Below are 18,795 nucleotides of genomic sequence, written 5' to 3'. Positions count from 1 at the left end.
CCTGAGACTTGGCTCTAATCCCTTCCCAATGTCACCAAGAGCCTACCCAGCAAGCATGAATACGTACATGAAACTCACTTCTGCCTTCCATTCCCCACTGATCTTGACATTGGCGCTGATGGAGACTTTGAGGCCCTCATTGGGCACCAGTGTTATCTGAGAACTGGGAAGGCGGACGTCCCTGATTACCAGGCTGCAAAAGAAAAATGTTCAGTCAGCCTTCTGGGTCCCACATGAGGACTCAGCTAACAGCTAATGCACTCATTCCTCCCTCCTGGTCCTTCATCCCATCCATTCCAGGGGGGCCAGTTCTGAGAGCAGCCTTGGCAATTAGGAGGGGGGAACTTCAAAAAATTCCTGGGAAACGCATAGTATGAAAAAGCTATCATGAATTTTCATTTTTTTTCCCACCAAAATGAACTTGTACTTTAATTCCATTTTTCCCACAAATCTTTTGATGTGCCCTATTTGTGGGCACTGGAGTGGCTTGCACTTTGAAGTCAGACAAATCTGCATTTGAATCCTGCACTCCAACTTACCATTAGGCTGCCTTGGGTGTGTCCTTTAATTAGCCGGAGCCTCAGTTTCTTCATTTGTAAAATGGGTACAGTAATCTCTGTTTCGTGGGGTATGACAAGCCACTGTGATAGCAAAAGTTATCTCATTGGCTAAAAGCCATATGACCAATTACATACGTGTCTGTGGCTTATCACTACTGTAACCCCAGAACCTGCTACGTCGGACACATCGTGTGTACTCAAACATCTGTTGGATGAATGGGTATGCAAAATCCTGTAGAGGGCATTGATGGGCTTTCTGCCCAACACCCAACCCCTCTTTTCATAATAACAGAACTGCTATTTTACTCCAGGGGAGTCCCTCCCCACATGTCTTCTGTGCTACCGTAATAGGCCACATTAGATTTTATATATAAATAACTGTTTGTCTTTTTTATTATTATTATTATTTTAACATGACTGTCTGCTTCTGTAAACTTACTTACTCTTCCCATAAAAAAATAATACTAGCCATATAAAAAACCATATCCAAGACGACATCCTGTACCTACTACTGTCTTTACTAACTAGCCCCAAACCCTTTTGTTTAACAATAACTACTTACATAAAAACCCCACTCCCCTCAAAAATACTTAACCTACTTGATTCAACTTCTATAACTACTTACATAAAAACCCCTAATAACTGACCCCCTATAAAATGACTATTCAAACTTCAGTCAAGACTACAATTCTGACTCTTGGTCCCTAGCCTCAGGCTATAGTCACTGGCCAACTAATAAAAGCTCCCTTTAAACTTAATCTGACTTTAACAGTCGTTCATTCGAGGACACTCTACAACACTACTCCCAAGAAGACTGGGTCAGTGTCTGAAGGTCTGGAGATGTGAAGACGCTGGGATTTAGGCTTAACTAATTAGCATATTCTATTCCCTGGCCACAGCGATTGGTTTAGGTGTGTGTACATAACCTAAGGTGGCCCAATCAGAGTGAATCTGAGGGCTTTTGTCTGCGTAAGAAGGGCTCTCAAGGAGATTTAGCAAGAGATGCTGGTGGCCATCTTGCCTCTGGAGGGGACACTCTGCCTGAGAATTAGGCCTCTCCAAGGAAGTGGTAGGGTGGTAGCAATAGGGAAACAGGGCCAATGACTTTTGACTCTGCCTCCAGCTTAAACCTGAAGTCAGACCACTCTGGGGATCTTTCAGTCATGTGAGCCAATAAAGTCTGACTTAGGCCATTTTCTATTAGATTTTCTGTCCTTGAAAGCTCCCAAATTCTGATTACTGATGAGCCTGACACAGAATTTTGGGGTTCCTGGCATATTCCCTGGGAGTCATGGTGAGCGTGTGAGAGTTTTTGTGGCTTCCTCCATGCTCAACTTGGGGGTCGTGTCCCCTTGGGCTTTGGGATCCTAACTCTGTGAGCTGAGGGTTGGTGGGCCTGTGGGTCTGGGTCTTGGGACTCACCCGTAAAAGTTGCAGTTCCCTTCCCCAAGGCGCTTAACCATAAAGGCTCCTGAGAAATTGGGAATCGTGATATTCTTCAACTCCTTCTGCAGCACGGCCACTCCCTGCTGGGAGGCTAGGGGGAGACAGCAGGGGTGATGATCAGAGGAACAGCCTGGAACCTGGGTTGGAGGGTCAGGGTAGGCTCTGAACCCTTGGCTCCTATGTAGGCAGGGACAATGGGGCTGGAAGGGCCTGATGCAGGGGTCAGGTATGGTTTTCTATAAAGGCCCAGGGAGTACATATTTTCAGCTCTGTGGGTCATACTGTGACCCCACACGGCCAACTGCAGTGCAAGCCCCAGATCTGGTGGCTTGAAACTCACGCTGGGCATGTGTGCATGTGTGCCCAAACTATCAAGAGGAAAGTAGAGGAGAAGGTATTACAACATGGCTATCCCCTCTGCGGGGGGGGAGGGGGTGATTTTTCACTTCTCTGTCTGTCTCTCTCTCTCTGGCAAGCACATGCACCATAAGGCAAAAGCCTCTAAAAAAAAAAGTAAACAGTACATATTTGGTTGCCTCCTGGAAGGGAAAGAAAATGTAAGCTGGACAGATCTGTAAGTTGGGGGGATCAGAACTTGAAAAAAATAGAGCACCAGGCCGAAGGGTCAAGATAGCTTCTGAGGGTACTAGGGAGCCATAGAATAGTATAAGCAGAGAGGAGAACATGAACAGATTTGCTGCACTTCAGAAAACTCACTCTGGTTGTCGCATGGGGCACAGATAGAGGGGAAACTGAGGCTGCCATGACAGAGCATCAGGACTTCTCTGCTTAAAACCTTTGTCTTAGCCTCTGCTTCCAGTAAGCTTCCAGGGCCACCTGAACCTCTGGGTTCAGAGCAGGGCCATGATCCTCTGTCTTAGCTTAGGAAGGGCCTGCATCCCTGGGATGCGACGATGCTCTGAGTGGGCAGGAGTAGGAATTCTGGCCCTGAGTTCCCGTCCCAGTCCCCAGTGTACACCAGAGGATGAGCCTCTGCCTTGCCCTGGTCTGATTTCTCTGGGGCTGGCTACCACCCCAGCTCTGCATTTCCTCTCTCTGCCATGGGGAGGTGGTATTGAGCAGCCTACGCCTAGGACCTGAGAGCTCCAGTGCAGGAAGCTGCCAGTTGCCCGTGTCCCTTCTCAGTCAGGTTTGCTCATCCCTCAGTGCTGACAGTAACAGCGCATGCCCCAGAGCCCAAGCAAGGATGAACGAGCCGGCATGTGTGACCCTCTCAGCACGGTGCTGCCCAGGTCACAAGTGTGTGCGAGGGGGGGTGAGCTGTTTCCTGCCACTCTCTCCTCAGTCAGGGGAGGAGGCTGAGGGATGGGAGGAGACACCCCACCCCCACAGCCACACAGTGGGGTACTGTGCACAATATGGTAGCCATCCCCTGTGTTGGGGGAGCTCTCCCCACGATCCCCCTCCCTTGCTCGGCCTCCTGAACATCTAGAAACAACGGCAAGCTGAGAACGGCTTTGGAAAGATCACAAGGTCCTCAGAGTCTGAAGTGGGGCTCAAGTGACAGCAGAGAGGGGACCCTGAGCCCCAGCCTGAGCACTGGACTTGGGGTTCTGTAGCCCCTGCTCTGCCACTTGCCAGCTGCGATCTTGGGCAACTCACTTCACGTCCTTTATTCATGTGTGAAGTGGGGGAAGGAGGCCTACCTTGTGAAATGGTCAGTATACCATGCAGGATTTAAAGGGCTGCACACAGTAGGTGCTCAATACGTGCTCCACAGGGTGGGAAAAGAGGAAAGGGAAGTATCCAATTACCATAGTCCAGGCCCTTCTGGGAGATCCTGGCCACGAAGCCAGGGATGGTGGTCGCTGTCACAGCTGTGGCCGCGGTAGCCAGCACGACCAGGGCTGCCCCTCCGAGCACGTTGTCAAGGCCCCTGGCCATGTCCTCCCTGCTCCTCCAGAGCTGTTGAAAGCACAAGCCTTGAAGGGGAACCTGGAGCCTGTAAAGGAGCTGGTTGGGGAGATGACAGTCAATGAAATGTGAAAACGAGGAAGGAATCTGGGAGGGGGCAGGGGCCAGAGCGGGGCTGGACGGCTGTGGTGACCCATCACAGCGGGGGCCGCAGCCTGTTTTCAATACACAATATGTACTGAATGTCCCCCTCACGTGTACACGTGCGCATGAGTGTGTGCAGGTATGTAGGTTGGTTTCCTTCCCAAGCACCCCATTCCCTCTCTGAGCCCTCCCACCCATGTGCCCCCTTCGAGGACTTGGTTGAAGCTGGGTGGTGGTACCTCAGGGGCCACTATATTTTTCTCCCTTTGATATTTCCCACAGTGAAGCGTTACGAAAACAGAACCTTTGGTGTTTTCTTGTCCTGAGAGGCAGTGGTGGTAATGATAAAACCCTTAGGCTTTGGCATTTAGGATCTTGGCTGTGGTTTGAAATCTTAGCTTTGGCCCTCAATAGTGACCTGACGTTAAGGGAACCCGCTGGCCCCTCTGAACTCAGTTTCCTCTTCTGGAGAGTGGGGAGAACACTAGTACCTTCCTTCCTTGGTAGGAAGACTGAAGGTACTGAGGTACGAGCTGAAGACACCGTGAGCTTTAAGCCACACTTAGCACAATGCCCCGGCAGCTGTTAACTGTCACTCTGACTTCAAAAGTAATCCACATTCAGAGGACCAGCAGTTGGCGTAATGGCTCTGTCACTGGGCGCCCATGTAGTCGACCACTGTTCAAGTCCTGGACCTGGTGGCTTAAACTCACGCTGGGCACGTGTGCGAGCATGCCCAGGATCCCGAGAGGAAAATGAAGGAGAAGGGATTGTGGCACAGTCATCCCCCCTCCCTGGGGGGCATTTCTCGCTTTCTTTCTCTCTCTCTGTCTCTGTCTTTCTGGCGACTGTACGTGCCTTATAGCAAAACCCTCTCCAAAAGAAAAAGTAATCCACATTCACTAGCCAAAATTTGAGAAAGAAATAAGACAGAAAAAACGATGTTAATTCCTTCTTCCAAAAACAAGCAGAAATGGATTCTGAAGAATTTCTTCACTCTTCTGCTTTACTCCTGCTTTTTGGGAGTAAGCATAGGTAGACAGTCCATGTTTTTGTTTTTCAACAAATATGGGATCACACGAAGTTCCTTTCTTCAATAAATAATACGTACTGAGTGTTCTCTCCCATCATTAAATATTTTATTGCTTCCTCTCCCCACTGTTTTTTTTTTTTTCCCAAACCAAGCTTTTGCTTTTAAACATTTTTACCCGTTCTGACAGATGCAGAACCTGAGGCTTCTCGAGGGAATGTGTCCTTCCCGCAGTTACACAGCAGGCTGCTGGCAGAGCTGTGTCCACACAGAGCCCACCAGACACATCCCACCACCAGTCCTGGAGGACTGGGGGTCGGAGACCCTCCCCACTCCACCCCAGTTTTCCAGATGGTCTGTCTGCACAGCCCCTGTCCTGCCTTTGCAGAGGCCTCAGGCTTCTGGCGGGCGGAAACCCTGCTGGGCAGCTTTTTGGGTTTCCATGGTGATGAGAGGAGGGGTGGTAGGGCCCTAGAGGGGGCTACCAGCTTCTCTCCCGCTGGGTCCCCATCAGCCCCCTGGTGCCCTGGCTCCCTGACTGATTTTATGAAAGTCTAATGAAGCCTGCTGAGCCCCAGGACTGAGACCTTCTGGTTTTCCTTCTCTTCTCCTGGTTCTAAAAGGGCCCCCCTTCCTCTGTCTGCAACAATTGGAATCCTGGCTTGCTTCAGAAGGAAAAAGTGGCCATGCGTGGACCGTCTACTTCGAACTGTACATGTATCCTCTCCATGCTTAACAACTCATGAGGGGGCCAACCAGTAGCATAGTGGTTAAGGTAGCTAGATCCACATGGCTGACTTCATGGTTCGAGTCCCAGACTCAGCAACTTGAAAAACACATTGGGTATGTGTATGTGTGTGCCCACAATTCTGAGAGGAGAATGGAGGAGATAGGGTTGCAGTGTGTCCATCCTCCAGGGGAGGGGGGTTTCACTTTCCTCTGTCTCACTCTTTCTCTTTCTGTCTCTAGCAAATTCACATGCCCTTTAGCAAACCAGAAAGAGAAGGAGACACACACAGAGAGAGAGAGAGAGAGAGAGAGAGCAGTCCACCCGTGAGGGACGATTAGTCTGTTTTGGAGACAAGGAAACTGAGTCACAGAATGATTAAGTTACTGTCTTGGTCGCTTCTCCCCCTACCTGGAGCAGCTGTCAGGATTGTCGTCTTGGGTCCTCGCCACAGTCGTCTCTTCCTTCAAACAACTTAGGCCCCAGAAGTCAGGAGACTGTATCTGTACAAGGAAGAGGCCTTTAAATAGCAGCCGCAATGTGCAGATCAGTTCCGTGTCATGAACTTAAATTTTTGAAAACTTATCGTGCACACTTGGAATACCTCCAGCTCTTACCTGCCCTCGGTTCCCGAGCCTTGCATGCCTAGGCAGCTGTCACCTCCATGAGGGTGTCGGAGAGGAATGAGAAGGCTAAATCACATGATGGTGACTTTCGCTGCTGTGAAATTGCAATCCTAAAACCAGCCGGCAAGGAGGTCTGAACAAGCCACCCTCCCACCCTGACTTTCCTAACGGCACGTGCCCAGCCAAGTCTGGATGGGCCTACTGATGACTCTCTGTCCCCCGTCTTTGGCACTGTGGCTGGCCATGGAGGTACCCACTGCTTCAGATCTGACATTCTACCCTGTAGCACAGACAGTGTCTTCAACCTAAGTAACAGAAACCCCAACTCATGTTGGCTTCAACAATTCTTATCTCAGTGACATCTAGAAGTATTCTAGTTGACCCAGCAGCTAACTGGAAGGCTCTCTTATAGTGTCTCAGATTTGCTCTCACATTGGCTTCTTTCATGGTTGTAAAATGACTGCAGTGGCTCCAGCCATCACATCTAAACAGACTTCTCCCCACTCCCTCCTCCTTTTTGTCTTTTCTTTCTTCTCTTTCTTTCCTGTTTCTTTCTTTCTCTTCCTTTGTTCCTTTCTTTTTCTTCATTTCTTTCTTTCCTTTTTTTTTGGTCGGCTATGCCACAATCCCTTCTCCTCCATTCTCCTCTCAGGAATTTGGGCACCCACATGTACATGCACAGGGTGTGATTTTCAGGCCAATATGCCTGGAACTTAAGCAGCGCAACCGGCCATGCGGGGTCCAGCCGCGTTCTTCACCATGCCACTTGCTGACCCCTCTCTCTCTTTTTGAGGGCAGGCTCCATATATTGAGTTCTTATCCTCTCTCCCTCTTCACCTTATCTTCCTGCTGGTCCAGCTGGACCTCAGGAACATCTTGTGACCATGACCTTCACCTCAGGGGGCTGGCTCACAGTTGGGGCTATTCCAGAGGTAAGTGCACCCCTCCCACATAGACATCAGGGTTAGGGCATTGGCACCTAAAAGCTGACCTTTTATTGTAACCTTCAAGCAGTGTATATACAAACCAGACCCCTGTCTTGGTGGCTGAAAATGTGCATCGATCCATAATTGATTTATGAATAGTGTCTTCTTAACATATATAACCTGAGGCTTTGCTCAATGACTGCGTGGACCATTCCGCTGTCCTCGGTGGCACATCCTGTCCTGTGTAAGTAAACTCATGTCTTCTCCTGTGGGACCTGTAAGTGTTGTGTTCTTTGGAAGGGATAAACCTTCCAGGCAAGCCCTCCCAGTTCTGGGGCTTCTACAACACTTCTTCTAAAGTTGCGAAACTTCTCAAATATATATCCAAGGAAACTTTAAACATTTGGGGGAAAATGAAATCAAAGTACAAGTTTATTTGAATGCAAAAACATATTTCGAAGCCCCATGCAGCTCCTTCATAATATATAGTTTCCATCAATTTTCTGAAGACTCTTACACAATGAGTAATGTCCCATGCCGACGTCCTATCATATCTTTTGGTTTGGAGATTTGAATGCATGGATAGATAGAAATGTGGAACTGGGACCTCAGTCAGGATATGGAATAGCTCCATCATGACTGTCCTCCAACTCTCCTATGCTATTCTTCTTCTTTTTAAAAATTATTTTATTTAACTTTATTTATTCATTCATTTATTTATTTCAATTTGACCAGAGAGGGATAGAGTGAGAGGGTGAGAGGGAGAGCGAGAGAGAGAGAGAAAGCAAGCTGCCAGGTCCAGGACTTGAACCACAATCGGCCATGTGGGAGTCCAGCATCCTCAACCACCAAGCCACCTGCCAGCTCCTCTCCTATGCTATTCTAGCCCCAAATGGCATAGACCACAGGAAAATATACGATCTCAGTGGGCATCTATAGGGGTAGGATGGGCAAGAGCTGGTCAATTCAGGGGCTGGTTCTCCCTATTGTCCGCTTTGCTGTCCTTGCTCTGTTGACTTTGTCCAGAAGGACGTGAATGGGATTCAGAGCCAGGCAGACCCAGCCATGCTGCCTACTACCTGTGTGGGCCTCTGACCCCTTTGAAATGTGGGCTCTTCATTGAAAGGTGGGGAAACAGTACCCATCATGAGGGTCGTTCTGAAGATGAGATGAGAAAACAGGTGTAACTCAACCTGTCTGGATAAGATGCTCAGAAAATCGTCATCCCCCCCTGGCTGTAGAGCCCTGAAGCCTCCGGGAAAACACAGTAGGAATGCCACGCACTGAGCTCTTGGTCATCTGCCCTTGTTTTGGGCTGGGTAAGTGCAGAGAGAGAGTAATTCATGGTTCATGTGGCTTCTGGGAGCCTCCCGTTTGGCCAGTTGCTTTGAGGAGAAGGGGTCACTCTATCTTTAGAGGCCCTCAGCAGCACCCCAAGGTGCTGAGGAGCAGAGCTGGGAACCTTGCCAACCTGGGCCTGAATCCCAGCCCTGCCACGTATTTAACTGTGCGACGTTGAGCACATTTTGCTGAGCCTCAGTTTCCCATTTGTCCTCGTACACTGGCCAAGGCCCTTCATTAGATCTGAGGGTTCAGGTTTAAAGTGAGGCCATCCCCATGGCCATGAGCATCCTTCTCCTTTCCACCCCTTGATTCTCTGGCCCTTTTCTTCCTTGGCCCACTCGGGTCCCGCATCCTCGGGTCCCTGTGTTTCTGGCTTTCAGCGTACATTGTCAGCCACTCTCGGATCCTGGGCCAGGGTCGCGGGTGTAGGAGGGCAAAGGTGGGGAGAGGAACAGGCCTCTTGGTGATCTGGCCTCAAGGTGCAGTATCAAAGGCGGTCAGACACTGTCCCACGGCGATATTCTCTGAGATAGAATCTCCCCCTACCTTGTCGCCAAGAAAGCATGGCTGTTTCCTTTCCAGCCTCAAGTCCCATCAAAGGGTCCCTGTGAGTAATTTGGTTCCGGAGGACACCAGCCTCCAAGATGAGCAGGGAGGGGCAGATCATTCTCCTTGTCACTACTAGCAGTAGTAGTCGCAGTCGTCCTGCAGTCCCCGAGTGGGACACAAGATATTCGGTAGTAATACATGAAAGAGGAAGCAGAACCCAGTGCATAAATTCTGGACAATAAGTGGCTGGGGACTAAGAAGGACAAGCTCAGCCTTGCCTGGCAGTCCTCCAAGGCTTCCAGGAGGAGGTGAGACTTGAGCCAGGCCCTGGGGTGGCAGCCTGCGTCAGCACCCCGGAGCAGATAGGAGGGCAGCTTCCAAGACAGAACGCACTGTTCTGCACGAGGGGCTGTGTCAGGAAAGGAAAGCAGAGCTGCTCTCTGGGTCTGGTGGGGAATGTCTTCTCCCTTTTCTTAGGAAACAGAGGACTTGCGCCTGTGTCACAAGGTTGGCTCAGGTTCGGCCCCCTCCAATCCAAGGAGGATCTCAGGAAAGAAAGCAACAGGGAAGTTGCCAAATGTTCAGCGGCCTCTGACACTGGAGTAAGCCACCGCATTAGGAAACGGGTGTGCTCAGCTGAGCCCCAAGAGGCATGGACTAGCTCCAAAGAGAACTTGAGCTGGTAGAGAGCTGCTCCGGGCCTGGGTCAGCCCTGGAGGGTAAGAGCTTGGGGCTGGGGACACAGGCCAACCTGGGTCAGAGTGAGGTCCATGAGGATCAGGGCCTGGGGCCGAGCCTAGGTTTTGTCTCTCACTGACTGTGCAACCTTGAACAGCCTGCTTGCTCCTCTCTGGGCTCTGAGGCCCTCATCCATAAGAACAGTCACATTGTCAAAGGGTTTAATCCATGCCAGAAACCAAGCCCAGCGCTTGGTCGATGTTCTCTTTTAATCCTAACTCAGCCCTGGAAGCAGATCTCGTTGGCTTTGTTGCAGATGAGAAAATCCAGACTCTGACAAGTTCCGTTAACTCGCTGAAGGCCACATGGTAGGAAAGTGGCAAAGGGATGCCAGAGGCTTCAAGATGAGGGAAGAGGGCTCTTCCTGCTGCATTACATGATGGCGGTGGCTATGGAATGCCAGGACTCCTGGAGAAAGCTGAGGGGCATTTCGTAGACAATGACAAAATCGCAGTGACAGTTGATGCATGTTCATACCTATAGGTTGGTGAGACCGAGAGAAACTCCAGGGACCTAACTAGTCAGGGATCTGTGACCTTGATCATGCCATTTCTTCCACCGGCAGGACAGCTCTCCGTAAGTGGAGGACTCCTATGCGTGCGTTACGGTCCAGCTCAAACGTCACTGCCTGTATAGAGCCTTCTGGGCGTCCCCAGTCTGTCTCCGTAATTGCCATCACATGTAATTATCATTACTCTCACTTTGCCATAGGGCACATATTGTCACCTGGGAAATCTCACCTGAGGAAAGTAAGAAATTACCACCACCACTCCCAGGAAGCTTGGCCACGCTGCAATTCCTGCTCCAATGGTTGAGAACATTTTTTTTTTTTTTTTGAGAGGGTTTTGCTATAGGGCATGTGTATTTGCCAGAGAGACAGAAAGTAAGAAATCACCCCCCGGGGGGATGGTCACACCACAATCCCTTCTCCTCCTTTCTCATCTCAGGATCTTGGGCACGCACGCACATGCACCTGGCGTGAGTTTTAAGCCACCGGGTCTGGGACGCAAACCGCGGTCGACTATGTGGGAGTCCAGTGACATAGCCATTACACTAACTGCTGGTTCCCAAGAACATAGATTCTTAAGACAATTTGATCTGGGTTCAAATTCTGTCTCTGTTACTTACAAGTTGTGAGACTTTAGGAAGGTCACTAACCACTCTAAGACAATTCTCTCTTCTATAAACTGGGAATAATAGTATCTACCTTGCGTCACTAGTGTTAGATTAAAGGAGCTAATGCATTATTGCCCCAGTAGATGCTCGATTATAGTAGTCATCCTTATTAGATTTTTTTATTATTAAGATTCTTTTTTTAGAATTATTTACTTAATTTTATTTATTATTATTACTATTAATAATTTGCTACAAGGCACATGCATTCACTAGACACAGAGAGAGGAGAGAAAGAAAGTGAGAAAGCTAGTCACCAGGCCTGGGACTCGAACTGACCACAGCCATGTGGACTCCCACATGGTGCCATAACTGCCATGCCTCCTGCTGGCCCCAGTTGTTAATATTCTTAAATTGCTTTTAAGTTTTAAATTTTGAAATAATACCAAATTAGAGGACAGTTCTGGAAACAGTGTGAAAAATTTCTATATAAAACTTACTTGAGTTGTCCAAATTATTAATATTTTACTACATTCGTCTTTCCATTACATCGAATATATAGTTATAAATGTACACACATGTATAAGCCCATATACTTAAACATCTTTTCAGCATTATTTGAGTGTTAAGTGTAGACACAATATTTCAGTATTTCTTTTCTTTTTTTTTTAAGAATTATATGTTGAACTTTATTTCTTCATTTTAATTCGACCAGAGAGAGACAGAGAGAGAGAGAAAGTGAGAAAGCAAGCCTCCAGGTTCGGGAATCAAACCATGTTCAGTCGTATGGGTCAGTCCAGTGCCCTTAACCACCACACCACCTGCCGGCCCCTCAGCATTTTTTTTTTCTAAAGACAAAGGTGCTCCTCTGTACAAACAGGGACATAGTACTATCAGCCAGTTCACAGACCCCATCAGGTTTCACCCAGGATCCCCTTTTGCAGTTACTGGCATGTCTCTTTAAGCCTCCTTCAGGCTGAAACCATCCTCCGTGTTTTCTGATCTTTCACAACCTTGACATTTTTGAAGAGGACAAGCCAGCTACCTTGCAGAATGCCTATCAACTTGTCTGTGTCTGCTCTCTCTGGCCGATGGAATTCTGGTCATGAACTTTTGGTGGGGAACCCACAAAAGCGATGCGATGGGCCTCTTGGTGTACCCCATCACACAGCGTTGATGGGACCCACTGGTTCATCACGCAGTTAAGGCACAAATTGTAACACTCGAGGGGGCCACTGGAATCACTGGCCAATGGGTGCCAGCGTTGTTTCCTCTTGTAACTTATGTGATTCACCCAAACCTGGGTGGCCAGGGCAGCAGGAGGGCACTTGGTGGGGAGAGGTTCAGGGCCATGGCCAGGTGACTAGCCTCAGGGTATTCAGACTCCAGGCAAGTACTTTAGAGTCACCCAAAATCAGCAGGTCAGGAACATACGGGCAGCCCAATTCCACAGGACCCTGCAAACAGAACACTGCATCGGTCAGTAGGTCTGATCTGTTCCCCAGGCACCCTCCGGGCACGGGGACCTCCCCCAGGGAGGCCGCAGTCCTAAGATATCGTAGGTCCTGTGGTAAGCTCATAGGCTAAGTCCCAGAGCTGTCAAGGCACCTCTAGGCCCATCCTCAGGGTAGACTATTGAAAAGTGCCTACAGGGAATAAGAGAGACCTGAGACCCACATGGGTTGAGATCTGGGCCTGAGGTGCCCACACAGATGACATGTCATCCCCAGCCACTTCTAGAAGCCAGATGGGAGTTCGAGAATTCCGAAGGAGAAACTCGAGAGCAGTAGGCCCTAGGCTTCCTGGCACCAGGGACCAGCCTCACGGAAGACAGTCCTTCATGGACCGGGGCGGGAGTGAGTGGGGAAGGAGGGTGATCCTGGAATGACCCAAGCACTCCACATCTGGCTTGCACCCCCCTTCTACCACCACCACGTCGCAATATGCAACGGAACAATCACACCACAGTAGGGTTTGTGCTCCCACGGGCACCCAGTGCTGCCGCTGAGGAGGCGGAGCCCAGACAGCAATGCCAGTGACCGGGGCTGTAAATACAGGTGAAGACGTGCTTCTTGCCCACTGCCCATCCCCGCCGTTCAGCCTGGGGACCGTCCCATCAGGCCATGACAGGCTCTGGTCCATGGCTCAGGGGTTGTGGACGCCTGCTCTAAAATGTGGGACACCTGAAGCATGAGGCCTAAGGCGGGCCTGTCCTGCCCGGGTCTGAGGGCAGCCCTGGTTCTGTCAGGACACGGCAGTTGTTCCAGGCTCCAGTCAGCCCTGCGTGGGGTGCCCTCCCCCGTCCTGCTAGAACCCAGCCCTCATGTCACCTCCCTATAAAGCCAGAGCCCTGGAAGTCCTCAAGTCCTTCTCTCACCCGGCCCTTTCCGTCCCCTGAATTACTGTGAAGTCCAGACCTTGACTCCTGCTTCCTGGCCTCCTGATGGCTGCTCCTGCCTCAACACAGGTGCCCAGTCTCCGGGTCTACCAACTCTCACTTCAAAGAGATCTCTGTGAAGCCCATCGATACCATCGCTCTTCTCCTCTGCTTATTTTTCTTTTAAATAACTTTAAAAATAGTTAAACAAATGACATTCTTTAAAGTCTGTTTAAGAGAGATAAAGAGAAACGACCTTCCAATAGCGTCTTGACACTGAGATCCACCCCTCAGCCGGCCCGGAGTCGGGGCCCCTGTGTGCTCAGCATACACAGGGAGGGCTCCAGGTGCAGACCTGGAACATTTCCGTGTGGCTTAGTCTCCCAGAGCTTAGGGTTTCACCACTGCGCCTGCCCCATCATCACTGAGGCCCATTTCCTTAGGCTCACAGGGTCTTCTGTGCCCCACCCATGGGCTCTCAAACTGGAATCACCCAGGAGCTTGTCAAACCCAAGTCCCGCACTCTGATTCTGATGTAGCAGGTAGGTAATGAGGCTGGGGAACCGCCCCCGGACCCCGTTGGTGCCACACCTTGAGAAACACTCACTTTGAGTAATAACTTTAAACATGTGAAGGTCTGTCATGCCTCCCTACCTTGAAACACACAGTTCCCACCTCCTGGAGTCCAGTACCACCTCCTTCAGGAAGCCTGCCCTGCCTGCCCTCCCTTCCATGGCATCTTATGTTTATCCTACACACACTTTATAGCCCTTGGCATGCCCAGCCTGGGCCCCAGGGGCAGTTATTACTCTCTGCAGCCCAGACCACCCCACCCCCATGCCCCAGGAAGGATTATTACTACCTTGGCTATGCCCGGTTTGCTCATCTGTAAAGTGGGCTGGTAATACAGGTTTTGCCTGAGGGGTTGGTGGGCCGATGTGAACAGAGCACTTTGCAGTTGGTCTGGGGCTTAGCGGGTGCTCCTGAAGCCTTGGTTTCTGTTTTCCTTTCCTCCCAGGTTCACCAATTCCTCCCTCTTACTGGAGCCACAGGGGAACCCTTTGTTGGCTCAGCTGACTGAGGGGGCTGGGAAACTGCAGGAGACTCTCCAGGCCAGAAGCTGCATGATCCTGCTCTGCTAGCCAGGGCAAGACACTCCTACGTAAGAGGAAGGAAATGGAATTCTACAATGCTCTCCCGGCTCGCTCTCCCTGTTGCCTCATCGTCTTGATTCCCAGAAACCTTTGCCTGCAGGACTTGTCGCCATCAAGGGCTGGTTCCCTGCAGGAAGGCTGGACTAAACACAAGGTCTTCAAAAATCTCATGGGAAATGTGTTCTGTGAAAAACTATGCACGGACTTCCATGTTCTAGCTTCAAAATAAAATTAGACTTTAATTCTACTTTTTCATTCACTTTTCGAAGTGCCTTTATAGCTGCTCCATGGAAAATTCCAGGTCACTGGCTGCGGGGCAGGGCCCAGAGAAATGCTGTGACCAGAAGTGCATTTATGAACCAGCCCCTCTGCCGGCCCTGGCAGGTGGGATGAGGGAAGTGGGTGAGGGTATGTTCCGTACGTTGAACTCTCCTCCCCTCTGTCTTGCCCCATTTCCCTGAGACCTGGCTGCTGCCTGCTGGGCCTTGCGAGCCTCTCGTCTTGTTTCTTTTATCTCGTAATGCTGGCCTGTGGCCGGCCTACCCAAGGTATGCCGCTCATGACAATTCTCTTTCCTCATGGAACGGGCCATGGCGGGGCTGTTCCAGACTTACACCTCTTAGGATCCTACCCCCATAGAAAGAGCTCTGCACACCCTTCTCATGTCAACATCACAAAACCAGAAGCACTGAACCCCAGATGTGCTCTGCTGATTTCTTCATCGATAAGCTGATCTGGTATTGTAACCCCTAAACAATAGGTATCTTTACTTGATTCATCATGCTTTGTTGTTGTTGTTGTTGTTCTTCTTCTTTTTTTTTTTTTTTTTTTTTTAGGTTTTCGCCATTAGGTACATTTGCTTGCTGGAGAGAGAGCATGAGAGGGAAAGTTAGAAATCACCCCTGGAGGGGATGGCCATGCTGCAATCCCTTCTCCATTTGCAGAGCGAGGGTCGGCCACCTGTGCAGAAGCATGGTGACCAGGAGGCGAGATGCGCGAGTCACACAGGCTGAGCTTAGAGATCCGTCTAATCTCCACCGAGAGACAACTAACCAACGGTAAGAAGCTGCCTGCCAAGTTTTCCTCAGCTTTGGGTGGTGGCCACTGCCAGGCTTCAGCTTCCAGTTGGTGGAGGGCAGGGCAGCGTGGACAGCAGCTCTGGCACCCCACGACCTGCCACCCGAACTCGCATGCTTGCTGATCCGCCGGGCCACAAACCCACTACTTCCTGCCTCAGTAGCCGCCATGGCCCAGCGAGCGGCCCAAATGCAGGCCATGAAGTGTGTGGTGGTGGGAGACAGAGCCGTAAGTAAAACGTGCGTACTGACCAGTTACACAACCAATACCTTCCCTGGAGAGTATATTCCTACTGTCTTTGACACCTGTTCTGCCAATGTTATGGTGAATGGAAAACCGGTAAATCTGGGATACAGCTGGACAAGATTATGACAGATTACGCCCCCTATCCTATCCACAAACAGATGTATTCTTAATTTGCTTTTCCCTGGTGAGTCCTGCATCATTTGAAAATGTCCGTGCAAAGTGGTACCCTGAAGTATGACACCACTGTCCCAATGCTCCCATTATTCTAGTGGGAACTAAACTTATCTTCGAGATGATGAGGACGCGATTGAGAAACCGAAGGAAAAGAAGCTGACTCCCATCACCTCCCCACAGGGTCTAGCCCTGGCTAAGGAGATCGGTGCTGTAAAGTACCTGGAGTGCTCAGTGCTCACACAGCCAGGCCTCAAGACAGTGTTTGATGAAGCTATTCGAGCGGTTCCCTGCCCACCTCCCATCAAGAAGAAGAGGTGGAGAAAACGCCTGCTGTTGTCAATGTGTGAGTCCCTCGTTCTTGGTCCTGTCCCTCAGAACCTTTGTACGCTTTGCTCAAGAACGGTGGAGTCTTTGCACTCAATGCCAAGTTCTTGTTACAGATTAATTTTTCCATAAAACCATTTTGAACCAACCAATAATTTTCAGGTTTTTGTTTTAAACTTAAGAGTACGCATTCATATTCTATTAAAATTGACCTCTAAAATGACAAGGCTTCTTAAATCCTTATTTTTCTGAAGCCCCTATTTCTTACTCAGAATAAGAATTGCCAAAATACCTTCTGAACTAAGTTGCATTGTCGTGCTAAGAACACTAGGCACCAAACTGTTTAGAGACCTTTGTCTTTAAGAAGACTAGCTTCTGAGGTTAGGAGAGGCAGACGCTTTTTAAGGAAAGCAGAACAGCCTCCTTAATGACATGTTGCCATTTAATGCATCAATAATTTATCAACCCATGTTCACTCCATAACCTCGTACTGTATATTATCACGGAATGAGTGTGACAGCTCAACTCGCTGGATCAATCTGTTTGATTTTGTAGTGAATATATTTTTTTAAATAGTTGACCAGCTTTTGCAGCAATTATGAACAGAATTCTTATTCACGTGTTTCCTTTAATGAAGTATTCTGTTCTTAGTCGTGGGTGTGCTGAGATGGAGTGTTTGTAACATTTGATGTGATCAAAGGATGAAGACAGTATTTTGACAACATTTTAAGTGGTTATTAATTTACACTACACTGTACATGGAATAATTAAGCTGAGTAAAAGTGTCACGGGTAAAAATTATAAAAGGTTCATTTCTATCATAAGCAGTAGATGTTGAAGAAAGGTCGGTATTACCAGTATGTGTTTTCCTAAGCTTTTCCTTTTCCTTACAGCTCCCTCCCAAAACTGGGCATTTAATTCACCTTTGAACTGGTCATTCCCATAGTTGCGAACTTAGTAAGTGCATTTCTTATGGAGCCCTTTCTTAATGACCAATATACCTCCTTGTATTATAAAATCTTTCGGATAGTGCGTTAGGCTTTGTGTGTGTGTGTGTGTATTAGTAAAAGTGCATTCCTGTTTTCATGTTGCTTTATTCAAAGCTAATAAGTGCTTTCCTCAGTTTTCTAGTAACTAGATGTAAAAATCATGTGTTGCAGCTTTACAGTATTTTTTGAGAGGTTTTTGCTATAGGGCGCGTGCGCTCGCCAGAAAGACAGAGAGAGACAGAGAGATAGAAAGCAAGAAATCACCCCCCAGGGGGGATGGTCACGCCGCAATCCCTTCTCCTCCATTCTCCTCTTGGGATCTTGGGCATGCATGCACATGCGCCTGGCATGAGTTTAAGCCGCTGGGTCCGGGACTTGAACCACGGTCAACTACGTGGGAGTCCAGCAACATAGCCATTAAGCTAACTGCTGGTCCCAGCAGCTTTACAGTTTTTAAAATATTTTAGATATTCTAAACTGTGAACCTCCTTAACTTCACTGTATTGCCAGATCACCAACAATGTCACTTGACTAACACTGATCCTCTGTACCTCCCCCACATGGCCACATGCTTCTTGTTGCTTTGCCTAACATCGTTCCTTTGGGTCTGTGAGGTCAGCCATGTGGGAGTCCAGCACCGTAACTGTTATGCCACTGCTGAGCCATTTAAAGAGTCAGATGATAAAGACTTCATAGTGGAAATGCAAGTGCGCCGCAGTCAGCCCCACTCCTGCCATGGCACACTTACCAATTCGAGCTCCCCACTGGGCGAGCACACTTCACACTGCTCAGGTGATTGCCCACCTAGGGAGATGGTCGTCATCAGACAGAAGAAAGAAATGGAGATGTGGGGCCTACAAAAGTCACTGGAAACAAATACAGGAAGATTTGATAAAGGCAGGTGTGGGTAGTACAAAAATAGACAACCAGCCAAAGGTGGGCTTGTGGTAGGCAGTTGGCTAGTCGTGAGCGGGGAGCCCTAAGAGAATAGCAGAAGGACACATGTCACATCAATCACAGTTTATCAGGAGTTACAACCGGGCCCTCCATGAGATGCCCTCTTCCCACCCAGCTCCTGGCGCCAGGAAGGTGAGGCAAATACCATTTTTCTTCCTCGGTACCTGAGGAAGAAATAGGGATGATTGTAAATTTCCCTCTTATCATCCCTTGTAAACACAAAAAGATGAAACCAAGCATTTTGGTCAACATCCCGATTCCCACTGGGGCAATAAACTAATCGGGCAGTCTATCCTAACTAAACCTTATGGCTCACATTGGGCATGCACAGTTAGGTAATCAAATTCTTCAAATTCTTCACCTGTGAGAGAGAGAGAAGCAAGCACAGGAGGAAGCCCTGGAATTCAAACAAAAGACAG

The 18,795-nt window shown here is 49.1% G+C and overlaps 1 protein-coding gene and 1 pseudogene across 1 annotated transcript in view; one reads left to right on the top strand and one right to left on the bottom strand.

Moving 5' to 3' along the window:
* The window catches only part of LOC102497756 (bactericidal permeability increasing protein), a 34,165-nt gene extending 30,187 nt beyond the window's left edge, over positions 1–3,978 (bottom strand). The window contains exons 1-3 of the mRNA XM_006144127.3: positions 3,782–3,978; positions 1,983–2,097; positions 68–193 (exon numbers count right to left, since the gene is read on the bottom strand). Coding sequence (XP_006144189.1) covers positions 68–193; positions 1,983–2,097; positions 3,782–3,911 — 371 coding nt within the window. The 5' untranslated portion in view covers positions 3,912–3,978. The remainder of the gene's footprint in view (positions 1–67; positions 194–1,982; positions 2,098–3,781) is intronic.
* Positions 3,979–15,875: 11,897 nt separating this feature from the next.
* On the top strand, positions 15,876–16,372 carry LOC102487623 (ras-related C3 botulinum toxin substrate 1 pseudogene; annotated as a pseudogene).
* The last annotated feature ends 2,423 nt before the right edge of the window (positions 16,373–18,795 follow it).

This window comes from Tupaia chinensis, unplaced genomic scaffold (assembly GCF_000334495.1).
Source record: "Tupaia chinensis unplaced genomic scaffold, TupChi_1.0 Scaffold000115_1, whole genome shotgun sequence".
NCBI classification, from domain to species: domain Eukaryota; kingdom Metazoa; phylum Chordata; class Mammalia; order Scandentia; family Tupaiidae; genus Tupaia; species Tupaia belangeri.
This window is presented reverse-complemented; position numbering and strand designations above follow the sequence as displayed.